Source organism: Lytechinus pictus, chromosome 2, assembly GCF_037042905.1.
Source record: "Lytechinus pictus isolate F3 Inbred chromosome 2, Lp3.0, whole genome shotgun sequence".
Taxonomy (NCBI): Eukaryota; Metazoa; Echinodermata; class Echinoidea; order Temnopleuroida; family Toxopneustidae; genus Lytechinus; species Lytechinus pictus.
Genome location: NC_087246.1, coordinates 30,144,495 through 30,168,093, shown reverse-complemented (window position 1 = coordinate 30,168,093; position 23,599 = coordinate 30,144,495). Strand labels below are relative to the sequence as shown.

The following is a 23,599-nucleotide window of genomic DNA, read 5'->3' as shown; positions in this document are numbered from 1 at the left end:
TTTATTTCTATTTCTTCGGGCCCAAGACAGGACTTCAGCAAGACAAACATTAATTAATCCTGCTTGTAGCATTCTGTAGATCATGCGGTTTGAATTCTAAATACATTTGATTGTCATCAGCATATAGTATTGTCTCCATGGGCTCCGTAACACAAAGGTTTGCGATGAATTGCAAGTATGAAAGAACCGCACCGATTGGTTCCCGGTCAGTATTGTAAACAGAGTGCGCGTGCAACGACGATCTTGACTGGTCATTGGTATTTAGCGATTGATTGCAAACCTTTGTGTTACGGAGCCCTGACCATGGGACTTGATGATATCTGATATTGGAGTACTGTACGCGTGTAGAGCAATGGACCAATTATCAATCCCTGAGGCACCCCACATAAGTCATAAGTCGGCGATTGGGTTGGACACAGCTTCGTTAACCTTTACAATATGTACGTTGTGGGAGGTAGGATGGTATCAGCTTCCCCACAGTCCCATATAAGGAGAAAGTGAGATCTAAATGCAAAGCAAATGAAGATAGAATGAAAAACAGATGATAAAGAAGACTTTAAATATTACGTACATGTATATTTTACCTTATTTTTCTTGCATCAGTAATCAAAACGTATAAAATCTGCTTATACTGACACCGGATGCTCAGTAGATGCGATGCATATACAAACGGAATTATTATCTCATCATTCTTGATATTCCTTTTACATTGAGTGATTGTATTATTTTGTATGAAGTGTTTTTATCTTGAAGTAGAAATTAATAGATGAAATAAATGACATTGTGTCATTACAAAGAATTTCATATAATATGCATTTGTGTTGAACACCAGGATCGAACATCGTATATTCTGGCTGAGTTACGATTATATAGTGAAATTTTTTTATTTTGTTTTACGTTCGTTTTTATACAAATGAGGTTTTCAATGCGTAAATTGGTAAAACGTATATAATTCTTGAGTTTAATATTGAGAATTTGATATCTTAAAATCATATGTTGAGGAGGTATGCAGTTTAAAAAACAAAAACATATCTCATTTCCCCATTATAAATATGTATTGGGACATGAAAGTGTTACAATCTGAAAGTTATTTTTTTTTTTTTTACTGTTACCATTATTATTGAAATCCCAATTTGTAGTAAGCATATCATGGGCTGTCTCAGCTGATGGTTCGTGTATAGCTCCAATAATGACTGTGAATATGTACAAAATAGGGCCTAAAGTAAAACGAATTATGAGGAGTGAAGGCCTAAACACGAAATTAGCGTATTTTCGCATCCACTTCGCAGACGCTTTCTGAAACATTGAAAATCTATTGAAAATGCCCGTCGAATCACAATGGACAGATTAGAGGTCATTGTCGAAAATTGTTGGACAGGGACAGTACGTCGTCTTAAGATTCGGACCGGATGAAAGGTTGAAAAGCATCGTGTCGTTTGTCAAGGACGACACTGCTGTTTTGATTCACCGATCTAAAAAAAAAAAAGCTGTTCGAATGAAGGGCTTTTGACAAGAAATTATCTGCGTTGGAGAAAGCGTTTGCGAAGTAATTGCGAAAATGCCCTATAATGGGACGTTTACAACATGGAGATACACATGGGCGGAAATCCCAGGGGGCAGGGGGGACGTGTCCCCCTACTCAAAATAATAGGGGGACACAATTTCAAATGTCCCCCTACTATTTTAGGTCTTTTATGATGGTAAGAAATATATCATTCGAAATAAAACATGTATTTAGGGATGATAACTTTTTTAAATTATTTCTTGTCAAATTTTCCAGCCCCTCGTCCCCCTACCTTTTGGGAAAGATTTCCGCCCCTGTTAACCCAGGACCGCCAATCCTGCTATTTTTTTATGCACATTCACTTTCTTAAGAATAAAAGGAACATGTTAAAGGAGGATACAGGATACAGCTAGCCTTTCTCGCGTTTTCTTTCAATCTATCTGAGCTTTTGTTTAAAATCCTCAGAGAACAATCATTGAGAAAAATTTCCTCATCACTTGGCGAGGATCTATCATTTCTTTTATATTTCATTCGTAACACTTACAGTAGGCCTATTGTAAGCCAGTGAGCTTGACCCTTGACTATGCGAAGTTTTGTGTATTTAGTTTGCGGTGCTGTTGCATACTTTTTATCTATATTTTTATTTTTCTGTTTGATTAATTAGTATTCAAAACAAAATATTAAAAAATAAAAATAAACCAATAGATAATCAGGAACAGACTACAATAAATATTCACACGACTTGGAATATCATTTAATTACTTGTCCGTTCACAACTTGTACACCCATGCCGTTTAGAACGCCATTCTTACGATAATGCTTCTCCAGAATGGATCTTTTCAAAATGGAATTCCGAACGGCATGAACGGATTCGAATGGCAAAAAAAGCATCGTAAGCTAGGGCGACTATTGGTTACCGTGGAAGAAGTTCCCTACTGAGTGCACAGAAGACGAAAACGAAACAAAAATCCCAACACGTGTGGCATTTAAAGGGCATTTAAAAGAGTTCAGGGTAACATGATCGAAACATTCAAACCCTTTATAAAGGAGGAAGTCTACCTTGATGAAATCATTGGAATAAAACTAAATGATTTGGATAAAGAAAGAGAAATCAATCAAACATAACGGTGACATTTCCATCAATATCGGAAGTAAATAATAAAGTTATAATATTTTAAACTTTCGCTCAATTTGCACATCCTGGTCGGTATGCATATAAGGGATCCGATGACATCACCCACTTACAATTTATTTTGTATTTTTATCATATGAGATATTTTAATGTTCTCCTAATAAATATTGTCATGTAAAACAGATCTTTAGATCACTGGCCATTGTTCTAAACATTAGTGGTTCAAAGGGGCTCAATGAAGAGGGTCATGTAAAAAGTGAATCAAAATGGATAATTCATCCATCAAAAACATAAGAAATAGTGAGTGACATCATCGACACTCTATTTTGCATATCACTGAGATGTGCTGTGTTGTGAATTTTCAATTCAATTAACATTTTATTTCGTTCTCGGTTAAAATATACAAAATACAAAATAAAATGAATTATTATCAAAATAAGTAAAAATGAAATTGAAGTGGGAAACTGCAAAAAAGAAGATCAGCATTATGCTTGTTTGATTTTTCTGTCTTTTTAAATAAATTGTCATTGGCTATGTTTTACCAAATTATGATAATTCCAAATTGAATTGGAAGGACAGATAACGCTGTCAAAACTTTCTTACTTGGATTTACTTGGATCTAGACTGACATAAAGCTGGAAGATTATTTGCCCCTCGTCACGTTGTTAATTAACTTTTTAATTCTCTGGGTGAACACATTATGTAAAAATTCCTAATACATCATGAATTAGGCTCATAGGAACCCCTTTATGACCTGGCTATGTATGAAGTTGCCACTGCCAATAGTGTAAATGCACAAAGTTGCAGCCGGTCATAACTCCCCCAACTATAAAAGATAACGAATTTCAAAGCCCTGTTGGAAGTGAGCCAATTAAGAGGATGAATTTGGAACCACTTATTAGTTATAGGCCACTTTTCTACAGTTCACATGCCTAGATATTCATTACAGCACAAATGGGAAAGAATTAAAACGGTGCGCGATGTATATCCAACACTTACTCCAAGGTTTTGATATCTTCGGAAGATCGGCAATTCCATTTCCTTGCTTTATTTCTTTTCAAATTTGTCTCATTCTTTGATTTTCGTGGCGCGCCATTTGATTCAATTTTGAGAGATGACTGACAAATTTCGGTAAGTAAATAAATTGAAATGTACTTGCCATTCGAATGTTAATATCGACCATTCTCTTTCTATTAATGTAATGCTATGATTATAGACATCTTGAAAGTGAATCGATCTAGATGCAGTTAGACTAAGCGCAAAAACAACGAGAGAGACCGAAGATCTAGTAACTAATAATTACTATACCGTAGGCGTAGCTGTGTACGGTACCGGTACGGTATCGCCGCCATCGGGCGTGGGTTGACGGACGATCAACCCGGCCCAGCCATGGCCATGCAGCAGGGCAAGCAAGAGGCGGAAGCGAAGAGCTAACAGACTAACAGTAACACAGCCAGCAGAGGTGGCGGATGATCGATCCGGCGTCACGACTTGAGTTCTAGTCCTTCAGCTGGACAAGTTAGTCATAATAATATATAAATATCTTGCTTGGCATTATTGCGAAATAAGTCACCAGACAGACCATGAATGATTCAGTGCCGTTTGACTTTGTTTGTTTTGTCAGCGCCGCTGGTGTGGTGACACTGACACAGCATCTTTCCACTCCAATATAGTCTAGTCTAGACTATTATTACTATTAGTAGACTAGTTCCATTGTCAGTGATTGACTTCTTTGAACACAACGAGCGCACACACACGAGAAGAGAGGTGACAAATTTTATGATGAGGCCCATTAGGCTATATCTTTATCCTCGAACATGGAGTTAGCTCTAATCATCTTACTAATACTAAACCTATTCCACAAAGCCAGGCTTAGGAGAGTCACACCATTTGCACGTTAAAAAACCTACTCCTCTTTTCGTAAAGAGTAGGGAAGTTATCCCGGGGAAGTAGTTAACGTATTAATTTATTACTGATAATTACTAATTTATAATCCTGTTCCTTTGTAAAGTTGCATTAGGGTAATTTGTACTGTATTATAGTAACCTTTCCAGATTAACTGTCCGACACTTTATATGACACGCATGTGTTGATAGTGTCGTTAATTTTTTATCAATCAATCAATCCACACTCATGACACTTGACTCCGAGGCTAACCGCGTACACTGAACCGCGTTTGGCCCTGGATTTCTATTCTAGTCGGCAAACATCGCTTCATTACAGAAGTAATATTTGCCAAAACTCCTCGGCTCGCTACTCACTGGGGCTCTTTCCGGTGAGTAGCCATACTTGTAATCGTTTTCTTTTTGATTAAAAATTAAACATACAAAAAGAGCAAATTTGCTTACCTCGCCCTCGGCCTGAAAAGTGACTTTGTATGTCTCTTCTATGGAAATAAAAGGAAGCCTGATGGTGGCGCTAATAAATTTCACAGCCTTTATTGATTCAGCTCCTAACACTCGTCTCTGCATCTCTTTGATCTGACGGCAATAGTCCACCCAGTGAGTCTGGAGTTTGTTGAACCATGATTGACCCCGTGTTGACAGACATTTGACAGTACACATGGTAATTTTATATTTTGAATGAGCTATCTCAAATCATCTATCAAATAACACTTTTTGGGAAATTCAAGATCAATTTATTGATTTTCTCATCAATATAACAAACAATATACAATATGTACAAGAATGAAAATTACATGTATAAGATAAAAACGGAAACTACTGAAAAGTTCATAAGAACTTGTGAGTTGTAGCTTCAACTTGTGAGGAAGAAGTAAAAAAAAAAAACACTAGCTAGATCTACTTGAACTCGTAGTCCTGAGGAGGTCATTTTGACATTTTAATACTTTTTCAAAAAAAATGAACATAGATTAACAACAAAATTAGAAACAGATGTTCTGGTGACTGGGAGGTAAAATTAGGTTTGTGCCGCTCCTGTGCCCCACCCTTATCCTTACGGTCATTCCCCCATACACACAACCCCATGCCGATATATGAAAATTTACCTACCCACCAATGCTAATTGGGTGACCTTCTTATTTGTGAAACTGGGCATTTAAAAAATATCACTGTTGTGTCCAGTCTTCTACTTGTGGCATCTTTGGCGCTACGTATGCATGTCATGCTGGGGCCATTCAGCATTGTAAACATCGGATCATCTGAGCCAGGTAAGTTTTGATATGTCCTAACTTTAAAGGTAATCTTGAATTTTACTTTCAGGCCATGTAGATCCAGATCTCTTTGCCTTTGATTATCATATTGTGTATTCAAAGGTAAAATGAGACAGGAAATAAAATTTTGATATCAGAATATCACAAATTCAACACTCCTGCTATTGAATTGTGTAATGCAGATGATACTGATCTCCACTTGAATAATTTTTTTGATAACAGAGTTGATTCTGTGCATTTGGTTTCACACAGTATCCACTCATGTGCCAGGATGCAGTAAGATAACGGATGAGTTTACATTTTACAAGATGATGGAACAAACGTACACCATCCTGGGTGTGAAGCTAGCCTTCCCATGCAAGGCATATCCTACCCAGCTTTCTATGATGTCCATGGTGAGTCGAGAACATACTACATATCTCTATACAGTCAAACCTCATCTAGTAATCACCTGTATAGAAGGACAACCTGTTTATAAAGACCACAATCTTGATTTCATCCACTTTTTTTACTTTCAGCATAAATATTATAAAATAGAATTAATTTCTGTTTATTTGGTGATTCCAAAATCTTAAAGCATGCAATAATTCTATGTTCATCATAACCAACATAAATCCACTTTGAGACAGTTTTTATCTACAATTCTATCTCATCATCAATGCTCTGTTTCATAGAGACTGATGGTAACTTTACCATATAATATTGTAAAGTTCTACCAATGAATTCTACATTTTGATTAGGTGTTGAGCCCTGTTTCATTGTAGTTATTAGTAGTTATCGTAATGGCAAGTTACCAAAATTGAAAGTCTGAATATAAAATAGGCCTCAGAAATTATCTGTACATGAAAATTTTGAAATTGTGTTAAATGATATGATTTCTCTCTTTCTTTCACTGCGCCTTGAGCACTCTGCACATAATGGTTTTGGGGCATTACAAATCCCATCTATTATTATTGTTATTGTTGTCTTTCAGATTATCAAAGGTATTAATCGACATCAGAACTGCCTTCTTGAGAGTCCTACTGGGAGTGGTAAAAGTCTTGCGCTTCTCTGCTCATCACTCGGATGGCAGGCAGGAGAAAGAGGTAAAAAGTTTGTTTTTCTTTTGTTTTAAAGCCCTGATGACAGTGGAAATCCCATTAAAATCCGGATTAAGCTTAGGTGAATCGTCAAAAATGTGAATTACATATTATTTCTTTAAATTGGGGATTTGTGAGGTGTCAGTTTTTTTTTTTTCTCACACGGTAGTAGAGTATCATCTAACATACCAATCTTATAGAAAGTGTAGGAGCCGACGGCCGTTGAATTTTTTTTTTCAACTGTGATTCAGTGTGCGAGTTTAAATATTCAATTCTTTGATATCATCTAGAGATGTATATTGAAATTATTTTTATTTTTCTCGATAAGGGCTCTACAAGCACTTACATGTACCTTACAGATCAGTGATTTGACATCAGAAAGCTAGATGCACTGTTTGTGTCCTGAAATTTCAGTCCATTGCATGCTTTGCAATCGGTTTTCATAAAAAAATAGCAGATATTTCATTTTGATCAGGCATCTGAGAGTAATTTTGTCTTTTACAAACAATTATACAGACTTATGATTCACGTCTTATCTAGGTCCCATAACACAAAGGTTAGCAATCAATCGTACGCTTGATTTTCACGATTGATTGTACATTGTAGTCAATGCAGTCAATCGTAGAAAAATGTTCTACGATCATTGCCAAGATTTGTGTTACAGGCCCCTGGTTTTGGGCTTAAAAATGCAGGGTGTGGCTACACATACAGCTTGAATACTCTCTTTGATTTTTTGCTTTTTTTTTTCTAGAGAAACAGAAAAAGGCAGCTGCTGAAGCATACAACAAGGCTGACTACAGTAAGTATGATAGTATCTAGCTAAGCTAATATAAACTACATGTATTCATTGATTGGACAGTGAAGGGATTTGTGATACTTCATTTCATGTCATTTCTTTCACATTAAAAACCATACATAATATTACAGAAAATTATGTTATATCACAAAATTACAAAAGAAAGAAAAAATTGTTCCATGTACATATAAAAGAGATAAACATATAACAAAATTGAAATACAATGGTAAATAATGTGACTGGGGCTAGAAAAAGCAGAGCTTATTGAGTCTAGCCCCGGCAGAAAAGGAGTTGGAAGGAGCGGCCCACCCGGGAGCACGTAGGGTCAGAGGCAGAAGATTTTCGGGACAGAAGCAGGCCTGGGATTCCTGATCGGACACTAGGAGCTGCAACCAAGGACGCCGCGACCAGCCACACAGCCGGCCGCCCCGCCAACATGGCAAGAGAGTCCATCTCCTTATGAACACCTGCACCAACACCCATGCATCCATACAAATCACACTCGCACACATACTCGTACAAGATCTTCACATGCATCTACACCAAACAGACATACACCCCCCTCCAACCAGAGAAGACCCAGCCGCCCATGCCTTGCCCCCTCCTCAGCCTTGACCTGGACCAACTAAGCTCCCGGAGTAGCTCTCTCCTCCAGTGAGCAATTTAAAATAAACCTAATGGAAAATAAGGGGGAGGACAGAAAAAAAAGGAATTAAAATGAGTTACACTGATTTTGATTAATAACTATTTAGAATTGCACAGATACCTTTTGTATTTCATCTTAAACTGCTGTAATGATGCCTGTTTGATGATGTTATCATCTAAAGCAGACCATACTAGATAGCCCTGATACTTCACACTTCTCTGGCCTATAGTGGTCCTAAAATATATGCTATGTACTTTCTTTGAGTTATGACAATTGTGACAATGGACATCACTGTTGCATTTAAACCAATTTTTGAGTTTGTGGTAGTAATCCCTTTTCAGACCTGTACATGAATTCTCCAAGTTGTAACTTACACAATTCGTATATAGTTAGTACTCTAAATTGTTTAAAAAGGTCCTTTGTGTGAGCCAGATAATGAGTTCTACCAATTTAATACGTAATGCACGCTTTTGCAACAGATATAATTGGTTTAACAGTGTATTTGATGCATTCATCGTAAGCATATTCCCATCTTGTAAATGAGGTAGAAACAAGGTATTGTATAACAAGAGTAATACATTTGATGGTAGTACAAATTTCAGCTTTGACATAACACCAATAATTCTCAATATGTTCAGTGCGATATCGTTAACATTTAAAGACCATGATAATTTGATAATTTGTCATCAATATCAACTCCCAAACATACTTATGTTTCCACATTTTAATGTCAAGTCATATTTTACTTATGGTTGACATAAAGATGCCAAAGACATTGTTGCTGTATTGTTTATCATTAAAGTTTTGTTGAAACTTGCTAGATTTTACCAATATGTGTCAACAGCAATACAAAATATTTGAAAAGAACAGTCAGGAAATGAGGTTCTTATCATTTGGTTTGGTTTTCTTTCCATACATGTTTAATAATAGTTTACAAATGTCAGTATTGGGCAGTTTCTATAAAGTATTATGACTGACCCCTATTTGTGGGAGCTTTCTGAAGTGATTTGTTGCCGTTTTCTTGTTCATATGTAGGGCTCCTTGCTAATTCTTTGATACTTGCCCAATGCTACATTCTACTTGCCCTGGGCAAGCAGGCATATGCTTGTGTTGAGCCTTGACATATGAAACGTTATAATACTCTCAAATTATAATGGTCTGAGCAGTTCATGAAGGAAAGTATGAATGGAAAAATGGAGATTGTACATAAAAAGGGTGAATTATTATATGGCATTTCCTCATCAAAATTGAAAAAAAAATTATTTTGATTTACGCTATAGTTTGAAGGTACATAATATGTAGAAAATCCAGTTTCTATGTAGACTGTAACAGTGCTATACATACCAAGCCATCCCATGTCTTGAGTTAGATTGAATCCAGGTTATCTTGATGATATTCTTAAGCCAAGTTTGTTCTTGTTCTCTTGTCTCATACAGTACCTACCGATGAGGATTATAATGACGACAGTTTTAGGAAACCTTGTACCTGTAGCTGCAACAAGCCTACAGCATCCACCACTGACCCTGGTCCTTCAACATCTACGGCTACTTCCAGTATGGTATTTCAAGATGACGAGAAGCCTTCCAAAATATCGCCTCCTGTTGAATCCAAAGGTATGTCCATTAAACTTAGAATTGACAATGAGAATGATACAACTCTTTCATGTCCATGCCTTTATCTTAGATTTTGGTTCCAATTAACCGTCTCTTGGCTGTATCCTTTCAGCAAGTGTCACCTAGGCTTATTGGATGGCTGTCAGTGTCAAACAAATGGAGTTACCCCCCCCCCCCATTCCATTGGTGGATAGAAAAAGGAATTTCAGTTCAAATGTGAACATTATACCTTTCTTATATATTCCAATTATACTTTTGGACTTGTGTTCAGATGTAATTTTTAAAATTAGGGTCAGGGGAAGGAAACAAATTATTGCTTTTGTGGTGGGCAAGTTCGCGATCTATCACAGTCGGGTGACAAAGGACACAAGATGGTTGAATAACACTTAAAGATTCTGGAAAAATATTAAGTGTTAGCTTTCTTTTGACTTGCAAATTTTTTGTAAAGCAAAATAACACTGCATACTTTTCATATACAAGAAGGTTGGTTATTTTTTTATTAACCTTATTTTTATTTTTAGGAAAAGAAGAAGAAAATGCTATTCTCATATCTGAGGATGAGGATGAGAAAAAAGATGGAGCTAACAAAAAGGAGGATGATGATGATGACTTTGACTTTCAACCCTCCAAGAAACGTTCACGAAATTCTGTTGGTCCAATGGTAAGAATGTCATAAAATGCACTGAATATTTAAGGTGTTTTTCAAAGTTAATATCAAAGGAAGTTAACATCATTTTGATTATTATTTGTTTCATGATAAATATTTTAGCAACAAAAGTTGCAATTAGTAAGATAATAATAATCACTTTCCAACTATCAAGATCTCACAAGGGATGAATTTAGTAATTAAAAGAACAAAAAAAAAAATCCTCATGGAATGAGAGGTATCCTGTATTTCTCCTACTTTGTTGTCAGTAATATCTATCTGATATTATAATTATATAATAATCAGACAACTTGTCAGACAAAAATGTTGATGAAACACTCCCCATGTGTCAGTAAGGCAGCTTTTGAAGTTGAGAGTAATCTCCTTATCCTTATTGTGTCATCAACCTTTCCCCTCCACCAACTCTAGGGTACAGCAAAGGAGGCTAAGCATCAGAAGGGCATAGTCTTTGATGATGATCTTGGAGATGTTGTAGAGCAGTCTCCTAATCCTTGTGTCATCAACTTTTTTCACCTCCAACTATAGGGTACAGCGAAGAAGACGAAGCATCATAAGGGCGTAGTCTTTGATGATGATCTTGTAGATGTAGAACAATCTCCTAACCCTTATTGTGTCATTATTTTCTTCCCTCTAGGGTACTGCTAAGAAGACGAAGCGTCAGAAGGGCGTAGTCTTTGATGATGATTTTGAAGATGTTGTAGAGCAATCTCCTTATCCTTATTGTGTCATCAACCTTTTCCCTCCACCAACTCTAGGGTACAGAAAAAAAGACGAAGCATCAGAAGGGCGTAGTCATTGATGATGATCTTGAAGATGTTGTAGAGCAATCTCCTTATCCGTATTGTGTCATCAACCTTTTCCCTCCACCAACTCTAGGGTACAGCGAAGAAGACGAAGCATCAGAAAGGCGTAGTCTTCGACGATGATCTTGAAGATGTAGAACAATCTCCTAATCCTTATTTTTTAATTATTTTCTTCCCTCCAGGGTACTGCTAAGAAGACAAAGCGTCAGAAGGGCGTAGTCTTTGATGATGATTTTGAGGATGTTGTAGAGCAGTCTCCTAATCCTCATACCAAGGCTCACTGGGAGATGAAACTAGTCACACCTCAAGGTAGGAAAGGTTAAAGATGAAATGATGTTTAAAATAAGTGACTAGAACGTACACATACACCATTTGAGTCTTGATAGCAGGCTTTATGGATGAATGATCAATAGATGAATGGGTGGATAAATGAATAAATTGATGGATTGATTGATGATTCAATAGATGGATGAATTGATAAAAGACTGACTGATGGAATGAATCAATAATTATATATTTAATTTGTGAATAAACTGATCTATTAATTCAGTAAATCAGAAATCACAGTAAATCATGTGGTGAAATGATACAGATTCATCTTGTGCTGTCTTCATGAACCTACTCTCACCTCTGCATTATGGAAATGCCTTTTTTCAATTGACACATGTAATTGCATTTTGTATTCCTTTTACCAAATAAAACATCAATAATAATTATAATAGACTTTATCATTTATCCTTTCATTAACTATGAATTACAAAAATAAAAAAAGGGAATTATAAAGCTTGTTTGACTAAAAGTTAAATGCAACTCAAAATCCCTCATAAATTCTCAGTTGTTTAAAGTGTATGACACCAAATTCACCAAATTACAATCTGCATAAAGGTGTGCTACAGCATAATCTTTCATGGGAATATGCTTTATATACCATGTGATAATAATTACATGGAAATCTACAAACGCAAGTAGTAAGTGCCATTTAAATTATAACTGTTATTGTCAACATCATTACGCAGGCATCCATGTTTAATTATTTGTTTAATTTAAGCATGACTGAAACCCACTTGCATTGTCTCTGTTATATCCTCTTGTTCTGTAACACTTGTAGCTAAGGCAGGAGCCAATGAACTATCAGGATCAAAGAATGACACGTCACCATGCTCCTGTTCCTGTCATATCTCTAAATGCCAGAAGATGATGGAGGAGGAGGAGGAGAAGGGTATGAAGAAAGAAGGAGATGCCCCTAAACCAATAAAGTAAGTTTGAGAATCAGGTCCCCGTTTCATGAAATTTGTTACCAATGGGAAATGCTGCAAGTCTAGATGTCATATTTGCTGTTAGCCGATACTGTTGCAGGATTTGAGTAGCTTATATCAGTAGCTTGTAGCCTTTGATAACAAGCTTCTTGAAACAGGGTCCTGGACCCGTTGATGGATTCTAAGTTTGATGTTTATAAATGATTGCATTGATTTATGTGTGCAATAAATCAACTGTATGCTCTGTCACGAAGCTTTATGATACGGGCCCCATGTTAAGGTCTATAAATAATTTCATTAAAAGGTGTTTCTCAATTTTAAAAGAATTCAAGATTTTGTTAAGATCTGAGAAAATTTCTTTTGACTTTTTTTCTCACAATGGACAGAAATTAAGTGTAATTTTCCACAAATTAAATTAGTACAAATGTTGCTTTGTGAGTGAGTTATGGGGAACAAGGTCTTATCAAAAGGCAAGAAGTGGCATTGCATAGGACAAGATTTCAAAATACACATAGTCTCTTGAGTAGCATTCTGAAAGTATATGTGACTGATTGTTTCTACGTAGACTATTACATAGATTGTATGTGTACAGTCACTATCATTTTAATTTGTATTCAAATGAATATTTTATATTGCACAAAAATGTTTATGTAAATGCTGAATAAGTGGGAAGATTTTGTCATTTTCTTTTAGCCCAACGCCTTGAATAACAAATTACTTGATAACTACTTAACAAATACCTCATACTTTATAAGCTGTATTTTGAAGTGTTTAGAGTATGTATTAATCTCCAGTTTGCTTTTTTACTTCAGAGTACCTAGGATCTATTTTGGTACAAGAACTCACAAGCAGATTGCTCAGATTATACGGGAGCTCGGTCGGACTGCCTACAAGTCAGTCAGGTAAGGTAGATAGTGAAGGAAGAGAGGAGAGGTAGTGAAAAGGGGCCTGGCATTAACAACAATGTCTACTTTTTCCCTTTTCATATGTATTTTATACTGCTTCAATAAAAATAATGTAGGTAATAATACCCTTTTCCTTATATTATTATTCAGTTTTCCATTGTGTTAAAGAGAAAAATGCTGTTTTTTAAGCCAAAATACTTTTAAAAAACCCTTAAATCCTTGCGAAATTCTGTTTATTATCGTGAGTGCAAAGGATATTTGATTTTTTTTTTTCTGGCAACAAAATGAAAGTCATCTTATGTATATATTTTTAGATGCCTCTTTTCCCCATTTACTTTGTTCACAAAATGTTGCTGAGCTTTGTCGTGCGATGTATTAACAAAGTTAAATGGTTTTTGTTTACAGAATGAGTATATTAGGAAGCAGAGAGCATACCTGCGTCCATCCTGAAGTGTCTAAGAGTAAGAACAAGAATGAAGGATGCAAGGAACTGCTTGATAACAAAACAGTGAGTAGATAAAACTACTATCCTTTCGGGCACCTTTTAGTATAAGATATATACCTTTTGAGATGTTCATTTGATTTTGATTGGTGCGTTGCCTGTTTAGAGGACAATTCTCTGTGAAACAATTCACCAGCCCTGGAGAACAAGGCTTTTTTTTATTGCCTTAGAACCATTATCTGTTATGGGGAATTTCAAGAGCAGCAAGGCAGTTCAGGGCCCCGTCTTACAAAGAGTTTGATCTGATCAGTTGTACGTATATGGAAATCCATCAACGTCATAATTTTTCTTCAGGAAGTTTGAACAATGTTCTTTGAAAACAAAGAGAAGCATAATGAATGGTCAAGAAAAAACAGTAAATGTATAAATATACGTAATTCCTAGAAAATATTTTAAACAAACGTGTATTTTAGATGTTGACGTTGCTGGCTTTCCATAGTTGCGATTGATCGGATCAATCACAACTCTTTGTAGGACGCAGGGGCGGATCCAGCTTTCGCCAATAGGGGGGGCCGAAAAAAATTTTCATCAACATTTTTCTCGATTGGCCGCTATAATCTGTTTTTTTTGGGGGGGGTTCAGGGGGTAGTCCTAACTAGAGACTGAAGTTTTAAGTATATGTTAGTTTTTATTGTTATAAACAAGATAAGGTATCTCATGTGGTCTTAATATATAATGCGAGCGCGAAGCGCGAGCTCAAATTCTTTGATATTTTATGTCCTTAGACCTAAAGATTCTGAGGAGATTTTATAATCATGAAAAAGATAAGTATCCAACTAAACAATGCGAGCGCGAACCGAAATTTTATCATAGTAACGTGAAAAGGGACTCAATTAGGACTGTTTTTAGTGATTAATGAAGAGGATACAAGTACATGTATCACCAATTAAATAATGAGAGTGCGAAGCGCGAGCTCAAAATTTTTGATATTCCGACCTGAAAACTGGACAGTCTAAGCGCGTTTTTTTATTTAAATACAGAAAAAGCTGTGTGTCTCAAACAATTAAATGCGAGCGCGAAGCACAAGCTCAATTTTTTTATATACTGACATGATAAAGGAGCATTTTGACAAATTTTGGTAAGAATTTCCAAAGAGGATAGGTAACTCACAAATCAAACAATGCGAGCGCGCAGCGCGAGCTGAAAATTTTGATATAAACAATTTGTGTAAAACAAACAAAATAATTAAAGCTTGATGTGCGAGCTAAAATATTGTGTGCAAATTGATTTCAGATCTGGATATATAAGTGTCATTTAATCCTCTTGAATGGGATTCATTGGCACAGGCAATGCGAGCGCGAAGCGCGAGCGAAATTTTTTATATCAAGTTCTTTTTCCAATTCTTCCCCTCACCCTTTTCTTGTTTCCTTTCGGGGTCGGGCCGGCCGTTACGAGGTTGTAAATTACACATCCTGGATATGATACCTCTTTCCTACTTTTCTTTAGTGTTTTTCCTATAGTACACTTTTTCTGCAGGTTGTCAAAAAATAGGGGGGGCCGGGGCCGGCTCGGCCCCCTCCTGGATCCGCGCCTGGGACGGGACCCAGGGCTTTGCAATCACCTTGCATTGCCGTGGGTTGATGCAAGACAGGAATTTTGCAATGAACATTGTGCTAGAGGCACTCATGGTGGAGAGCATCCCAGAGGATAAATTTAACAGGAAAGAACCACTATCTAGGGTTACAACCATTTTGAAACTTAGATTTTAAAGAATAGCTTGTTGGTTATGCTTGGAGTGCCTGAGAACGTTTCATGAACTTGTTTATCAGAAAATATTTGTAACCCTTAGAATTGGTTAATTAAGACATCTAAGAATGAGACTAAATGAGAACTAGGTATTACACTAGTGTAGTGTAGACCAAATAGGAATTAGACCAAAGTGATAGGATGCCAAATTGGTGTTTTCCCTGTGGTATTAGACTGTCTGAGAGGTAGGCCAAGTGAATATTAACCCTACATGTACCTTATCCTACTCTGTTCAAGTTCAACTTATTTTTATATGCAGGGAGGGACATGCAAGTATTTCACTAACGTCCACAAGATGAAACAGCAATGGCAGATCCGTGACTATGGACTCACAGAGGCCTGGGATATAGAAGATTTAGTCAATCTGGGAAAACGTGTCAAGGTAAGAGCAATATCATACCATGTAAAAAGAAAACTTTGTTGTAAAAATAGCAGAAAAAATAGTAAAAAATATTGGTGAAGGTTTGAGGAAAATCCGTTAAAGAGTAAGAAAGTTATTAGAGTTCAAAGTTTTGGATTTGTGACGTCATAAACGAGCAGCTGCCCCATGTGTTATGTAATATAAAATGCATGAATTTCAAATTTTGTATGATTCCTGTTTACTTAATTTTGTTTTCTATTCATGATCGGGTGTGAAATGATTTGTCTATTGATATACAAAAGGTACAGTGAAAACCATTTTCAATTTTCTGAGAAAATGAAATTTCATTGATTTTTTACCATTCGCTATGTAGGAATGCTGCTCGCATATGACGTCACAAATCAAATAATTGAAATTCTAATAACTTTTTAATTATTTGATGAATTTTTCTCAAACCTTCACCAATATTTTTTCTGCTATTTTTACAATAAACTTTTTGTCAGGGTGAACTTCCCCTTTAACACAAAGCTTAACCACTGATCATAGAACATATATTTGATGATTGATTGCACTGAACACAATGTTACAACCAATTTAGAAATCAGTTGTATCATTAATTGCTAAGCTGTGTATTACAGGGTCCAGAGCATTGTTTTATTAAAGTTTATCATTAACCGACAACTACCGTAAATACTGCTAAGCCACTCAAAAGTCCAGAATTTTACGGAATAATGTGAATTATGATATTGATGTTGCTATGAGTTCTTTGAGGAATCAACTAGGCTTTACCTTATATGAAGAGAAATTGAAGTATTTCATATTTCAATTAAATATTGATATTTTTCAAATTTTAACAAAAATGTCAGTGTTCTTTTTTTTTTCTCTCTAATTATTCAAATCAATTGTTTGCTTTTCTTGACTTGACATTTAAGATCATCATGTTTTAATATCTAACTTACGTTATTCTTTTTTTCAGGCTTGTCCATACTTTTCATCCAGATCACTGAAGGATCAAGCCGATGTGATCTTCTGTCCATACAACTACCTCATAGATCCTATGATTAGAGAATCGGTAAGTCATTCCTCCATTGTCTGAGTCTTCAGAAAATGGTTGTATTCAAGTGTATGTAGACATCAGGGGAGCATTCCATCAAAATTTTTTTTGTCCGACAGGTTCTCAGATCTGACAACTTCCTTGCTACTGATTGGCTAATGAGAACGATTACGAGGGCAATTGTCGGATAGAATAGGACTTCAACTCAATGGAATAATTAATTCATTGGGTGATAAAGACAAGAAATAAGATATTCAATTTGTCTCTTACGATATCACGAGGGTAACACACGCAACTGCTGTGTGAAATAGGACTTGTCGGATAAAACGTTTGACAAGTCCATTCATGAAACGCTGTCATTCTCCACAAAAAAGATAGGAGACTGTCGATAGATCGTGGAGAGACTATAAAAGACCTTAGGAAGTTCATGAAAGACTATTTTGAACCAATGAATAAAAAAGTTTTGGACCCCATGGAGACCACAAAGACCATTGTAAGATAAGTTCGGAATCGTGTAAGACCTCAGAGATCATTGAAATGCTGCTGAAAGATCAAGCATGTTTGAAGGTCTTACAGGTTCTTACAACGGTCTTGCTCTCTGTGGATTGGGATTTAGTCATTTACATTGAACCATATTTTCTAAATATAACCCTAATCCTCATCATGAAAACAATTTGAGAACTCACAATAAATTTTTATCCTCCCTCCCAAGAACAAGAATATTACTTTCAATGTTCATGTCCACCATTGTAGATGGAGATTGACCTGAAAGGTCAAGTGGTCATCTTGGATGAAGCACATAACATTGAAGATTCTGCTCGGGAAGCTGCCAGTCTCACTGTCACAACAGAACAACTTCAAGATGCCATTGATGAGCTTGACAAACTATGTAGGTTCATGCATTGTATTCATGCAAATTCTTTTTAAATGAAATTATATAAGGTTGCTGAGCCTAGTTATTTTTTTAAATATAAGATATGGGCTAATTGAATGGCTTGGTTATTTGATTTGTTGGAATAGGAAAATTCAGCATTTAATGGAATTACAATTTTAATTTTTTTCAATCTGAAAAATCTAAGTCATAAACTGAATGTATGTCCATTTAGATCAATTTGTTTTTTATGTTGTAATACTATACAGTATTAATCATTGGACACATTGATAATCAGATGTTTTTGGAATGTTTCTTGAGGTTCACTTTGATGGTATACACATTACACGCATGTCTTAGAATACTCTTTTTCCATGGTAGTCAAAAGAGAAGTTGTGAGCTTTCTCATTTAGTTTTTTTTGTAGTGTAATGAGATCTTTCTTTTTTCTTGTACAAACTTTCATTACATAAGTTTAAGTGAGAATGAGAGGGAGGGTGTCAGGGAAGGTTATTGAAAGACCAGGACAACTTGTATACTGAAAAAGTGAACTTTATTTTCTCGACTGTAAAGTTCCAAATAGTAAGTGATTGCAATGATAGCAAGGTGTGTCAGACAGGACAAATTGCTAATCATGGAAAATTGTCAATAACAGTCTTAACAGATCATTATATTGTGAAAGAAGGGAATAAAAGTATTAGTCTTCATGACTCTGCATTCTTATCATTTTCATCTTCAGTATCTTTCAAGTTTCGCGAAGAACACACCAGAGTTATTCATAGTGTGGTAAGAATTCATGCATTTTCACGCATTTTTACAAAAAATTAACTGATCCTGGTTCGAGATATGTCTGGTTAACCATCGTGCTATGGTGTTGGCATCTACGTAAATTTTCAGACTGCATTTGCTGTTATACAGCTGATAACATTTTTGTTGCTTTCCTTTTCCCTAATTGATTATATCAAGCAGGTATACCTCTATGATTGAATCTTTATTGTAAAATTCAGACATTGCTTTCAAGTTTCCCATTTGATGGGTCTTAAAGGTCAAGTCCAACCAAGGAAAATAAATTGAGTATAAATAGAGAAAAATCAACTAGCATAGTGCTGAAAATTTCATCAAAATCGGATGTAAAATAAGAAAGTTATGACATTTTAAAGTTTCGCTTATTTTTCACAAAACAGTGATATGCATAACTAGGTGACTTAGTCGATGATGTCCATCACTCACAATTTCTTTTGTTTTTTATTGTTTGAATTATACAATATTTCATTTTTTATAGATTTGACAATAAGGGCCAACTTGACAGAACCATATAGTATTAAACAATTCTGATTCCACATGTTCAGGGAGGAATTAATCGTTGTATCACTTGACAATGAAAAAAATTAGAATATTTCATATAATAAAATACAAAAGAAATAGTGAGTGGATGACGTCATAGTCTCCTCATTTGCATACCAGCCAGGATGTGCATATAACTGTTTTGTGAAATTAAGCAAAACTTTAAAATGTTTATTTTACATTCGATTTTGATGAAATTTTCAGTGTTATGCTTGTTGGATTTTTATCTTTTTATTCAAATCAACTTTTTGTTGGGGTGGACTTGTCCTTTAAAGTCTCCATATATGATTTTCATGTCCTATTCAATAGAAGTAAAGTCTCTTAGTCCCTAGATGTATTTATTTCCTATTATAAAGGGTTCAAATCTATAACATATACAATAGCTTTCTTGTCTATAAGTCTCTGTATAGGGTATTTATGTCCTATTATATATGGTTCAAACCTCTATATTTGATATTGATATCATATTCAGTAGGGTTCAAGTCTCTACACATGTATGATATAAATTGCCTATTCAATAAGGTTCAAGTCTCTATATATATCTATAGCCTAATAATAGGGTTTGAGTCTCCATACTGTCATATCAGGGAGGGGAGCTTAAGAAAATACCCTTCCTGGTATGACTATCACAACAACTCCATCAACAATACAAAACAGAAACAAACGGAAGATGAGGCAAAATTCATAAAATTACCTTAAAACTTCTTTTATTACCCAAAGGCGCCCTCTTGCGCTGACAAGAATCGCACATGTACATGACATACCTCCCCCCTTAAAAGAAGAAAGTTATAGCAATTTAACTTTCTTTCATTTTAAAGGAGCATGTTGAAATAGCATAACATTATAACGCTCAGAAGAACGAGGAATATGAAAACTAAAAAAATTCATTCAAGTGTATAGTCAAGACGTAGCATCATAAACATTTACAAAAAGAGATGCAGAAAACTTCAATCAATAACAAGTTGGTTTTACCTTAGGAATTCCAATATCACTTAAAAAAAACATATGCCAATACAACAAGGTGACTTAACTCTGCAAGACTCGTCTTTTTATATACATACATATAAAACCTTTCTATAGCAACATGAGCTATTTAATCATAAAAAAATAAAATAAAATGCAAGAACTTTGATCCAGCTTCATGTTTACAAATGCAGAACCTGAAAAGAGAGAAAAAATAAATAAATGAAGAGAGTAAGAGTTAGAAAACCAAGCAGCATTGTGATTCCCTTCATAGGCAATCGAGAAACAACGCCAACTGTCACTCGCCCAGAAACCAGCCCACTACAAAGTTCTACATCATATAGAGGAACAGATTTGAAACCCTCATTCACATCTTGGATCAGAACTCTCATGCCTGTGAAACTAGATTCAATGGATGACTCATCAGCAATTAATAGTGTCTGAACAGAGCCAGTATCTCTCAAAATCACAACAGGAAATTCTTCTCCATCAACAGTGAACTTCACCGTGCCATCAGAAATAAATTCCTTGTATCCTTCATCCACCCCATCACGAAACGTCTGCTTTACCCCATCACCACACACAGGGTCTCCTACACAAACCGTAGCCGGCCGAACAAAACCGCTGGCCTGGAATTTATTCTGACCAGTATTCTTGTCCTTTAGTTTCTGACAGTGAGAAATAAGGTGCCCATCCTTCTTACAGTATGCACAAAACAACCTGCCCTCTGGTCTAACACCATTAGACTGGCTACCACCACTCAACTTACTCTTCGGCGACTTTGACCTCTCCATTTCCTTATGTAACGTCTCGGACCTACTCCAACCAAAACCACTCGCTAACGGACTAGAAGGTTGGAGCTGCGATGCGCTACTTCTATGTGACAACTCATACCCATCTGCCAACATTGCAGCATTTCTGACACTAACAACAGCATGATCATTCATGTACGTTTTAACATCACGGGACATGCATCTTGTGAACTCATCAATCAAAACAACCTCACGCAGTGATTCATATGTCGTCTCAATTCTCAGAGACCGGATCCATCTATCAAATGCGACTTCTTTTCGACGTGCAAACTCAACACAAGTCTCTGCAGAATCCCTCTTGAGATCACGAAACATCTGACGGTATTCCTCTGGGACTAGCTCAAACGCCTGAAGGATGGCATCTTTCATTTTCCAATAGTCAAAAGCGTGATCATAGCTCAATGCAGACACGACAGACTGTGCCTTGCCTGAAATTACTTGCTGAATGAGCAATGCCCAGTCACTTTCAGGCCATTCCATTTTCCTGGCTACTCTCTCAAACAAAAGAAAGAACGAGTCTAAATCAGTCTCATCATACCTTGGAATAAGCTTTACCCTGGCAGAGAACCCAGCTTCCATTGACCTTTTCTCTCTCTCACCCAACTGCCCACTCTGAGACACAATTTCACTATGCCGCATCATCTCAAACTCCAGTCGCTTTCTTTCCATTTCCCTCTCATGCTCAGCAGCTCTCAGCCTATCTCTTCTTTCTTCTAGTTCAATACGGGCCAGTGCAAGCCGTACTTCATCACTGTCAAGTTTAGTTCTGTCATCACAATCATTATCAGAATCACCACTCATACTTTCAGGTATCAATTCCGCACGGGCCGCAATAGCAGAAAATAACTCTGCCTTAGTCTTCAAATCCGAAAGATCTAGCGACATTTTCTGTCCAACCGCTATCAGATCATCTTTACGCAGCTGACGCAAGCGAACGAGTGTAAGGTCTGCCTCTAAAAACGTATCTACATTAAACTGTGCCATATTTCTCTATCCAGTAAATTGACAGAAAAAAAAGAAGAATGAAAGAAAAGAAACAAGTATTTAGGAGATCTAACAACAGTATGTCTAAAAAAAAATCATTAAAATGTCATGCGCCCATGCCACGGACCAGGCTATGTCACACGCGTTTCAGTTTTGAAACCATATGTTCAGGTCTAATGTCAAAATAGTATGACCTAGTCTAAGAGACAAAAAAAAAAAAAGGTCACATCAAAACTTCTCTATTCTAAGAGTCTAACTCTAACGTTAAGGCTCTAGAATGGCATAGGACCTAGACTGACTCAAGAATCAAGGATAGGTCTAAATCATCAAAGTAGACAACGTTACGAAATGTCCTTCACGGCCAAACTCATCCAGGCAATGAACAGAGCAGAATCGCGACGAAAAATGTCCTGGAAAGTGCAGAAAAATGCACAGTATTGACAGTAAGAATATTAAATAGCACCAGCCAACGACTGCAGTACAAGCTATTTAATAAATAGACCTAAATCCTGAAATCGAGACCACAAACAACGCCTACGCTACATGTAACTTAGGACAGAAGTAGCCGAGACAAGCAAGCAGTAGGCAAATGCCAAAGCAGAGAAAACCCCGACATCAAATTAGATACGTGGGACAATAACGTAAACAAAAGCGAGATCGGACACAACCCGAGCAAGAAAAATGGCTTGTAAAATTATATTTCGGACAAGCCCCCATATGTCATATCAGGGAGGGGAGCTTAAGAAAATACCCTTCCTGGTATGACTATCACAACAACTCCATCAACAATACAAAACAGAAACAAACGGAAAATGAGGCAAAATTCATAAAATTACCTTAAAACTTCTTTTATTACCCAAAGGCGCCCTCTTGCGCTGACAAGAATCGCACATGTACATGACAATACATGATATCCGTATCCTGTTCAATGGAGTTTGAAGTCTCCATGTATGATATATTTATCCTATCCAATAGGGTTCAAGTCTCCTGAGATGGATCAACGACTTCTCCACCACCCTACGGCAGAATGACTTTGATAGAGCCTCGAGGATGTGGACTGGCCAGGAGATGGTCGCTGCGCTGGCCAACATGGGAATCTCACCCGGAACACTGGGTACTCTGCAGGTACGTATTGTGAAATCGTGAAAGTTAGCCTTGTCTATTGCATTCCATAGCCTCAAAGGTGAGGATCAGGGAGAGGTCAATGAGATGGGACCGATCTTCGGAGCTATTGAAATATCTCTCTTTGAAACTTTTAGCCATCTCCAACTACCTTTTTATTCCTTATTTCCTATGTGTTTTTTCAGTTCAAACTTACACGTTAGGGTTTTATTTAACTCCCTCTCCCTTTATTGGGTGCTACCAACATGGCCCTGGGAAGTGGGAGTGCT

At 36.4% G+C, this 23,599-nt stretch overlaps 1 protein-coding gene across 4 annotated transcripts in view; it reads left to right on the top strand.

The window, feature by feature from the left end:
• Positions 1–3,701: 3,701 nt before the first annotated feature.
• The window catches only part of LOC129281684 (Fanconi anemia group J protein homolog), a 41,589-nt gene continuing 21,691 nt past the window's right edge, over positions 3,702–23,599 (top strand). The window contains exons 1-15 of one of the 4 annotated variants that reach the window (XM_064115249.1): positions 3,702–3,767; positions 6,061–6,203; positions 6,782–6,893; positions 7,639–7,686; positions 9,766–9,882; positions 10,464–10,603; positions 11,595–11,730; positions 12,521–12,668; positions 13,481–13,570; positions 13,979–14,081; positions 16,081–16,203; positions 17,159–17,254; positions 17,990–18,125; positions 18,845–18,891; positions 23,184–23,333. In XM_064115249.1, the coding sequence (XP_063971319.1) occupies positions 6,117–6,203; positions 6,782–6,893; positions 7,639–7,686; positions 9,766–9,882; positions 10,464–10,603; positions 11,595–11,730; positions 12,521–12,668; positions 13,481–13,570; positions 13,979–14,081; positions 16,081–16,203; positions 17,159–17,254; positions 17,990–18,125; positions 18,845–18,891; positions 23,184–23,333 (1,533 nt within the window). In that variant the 5' untranslated portion in view covers positions 3,702–3,767; positions 6,061–6,116. Of the gene's footprint in view, positions 3,768–6,060; positions 6,204–6,781; positions 6,894–7,638; positions 7,687–9,765; positions 9,943–10,463; positions 10,604–11,594; positions 11,731–12,520; positions 12,669–13,480; positions 13,571–13,978; positions 14,082–16,080; positions 16,204–17,158; positions 17,255–17,989; positions 18,126–18,844; positions 18,892–23,183; positions 23,334–23,599 lie in introns of all 4 variants that reach the window. The other 3 variants (XM_064115254.1, XM_064115244.1, XM_064115238.1) reach the window with 3 other exon arrangements.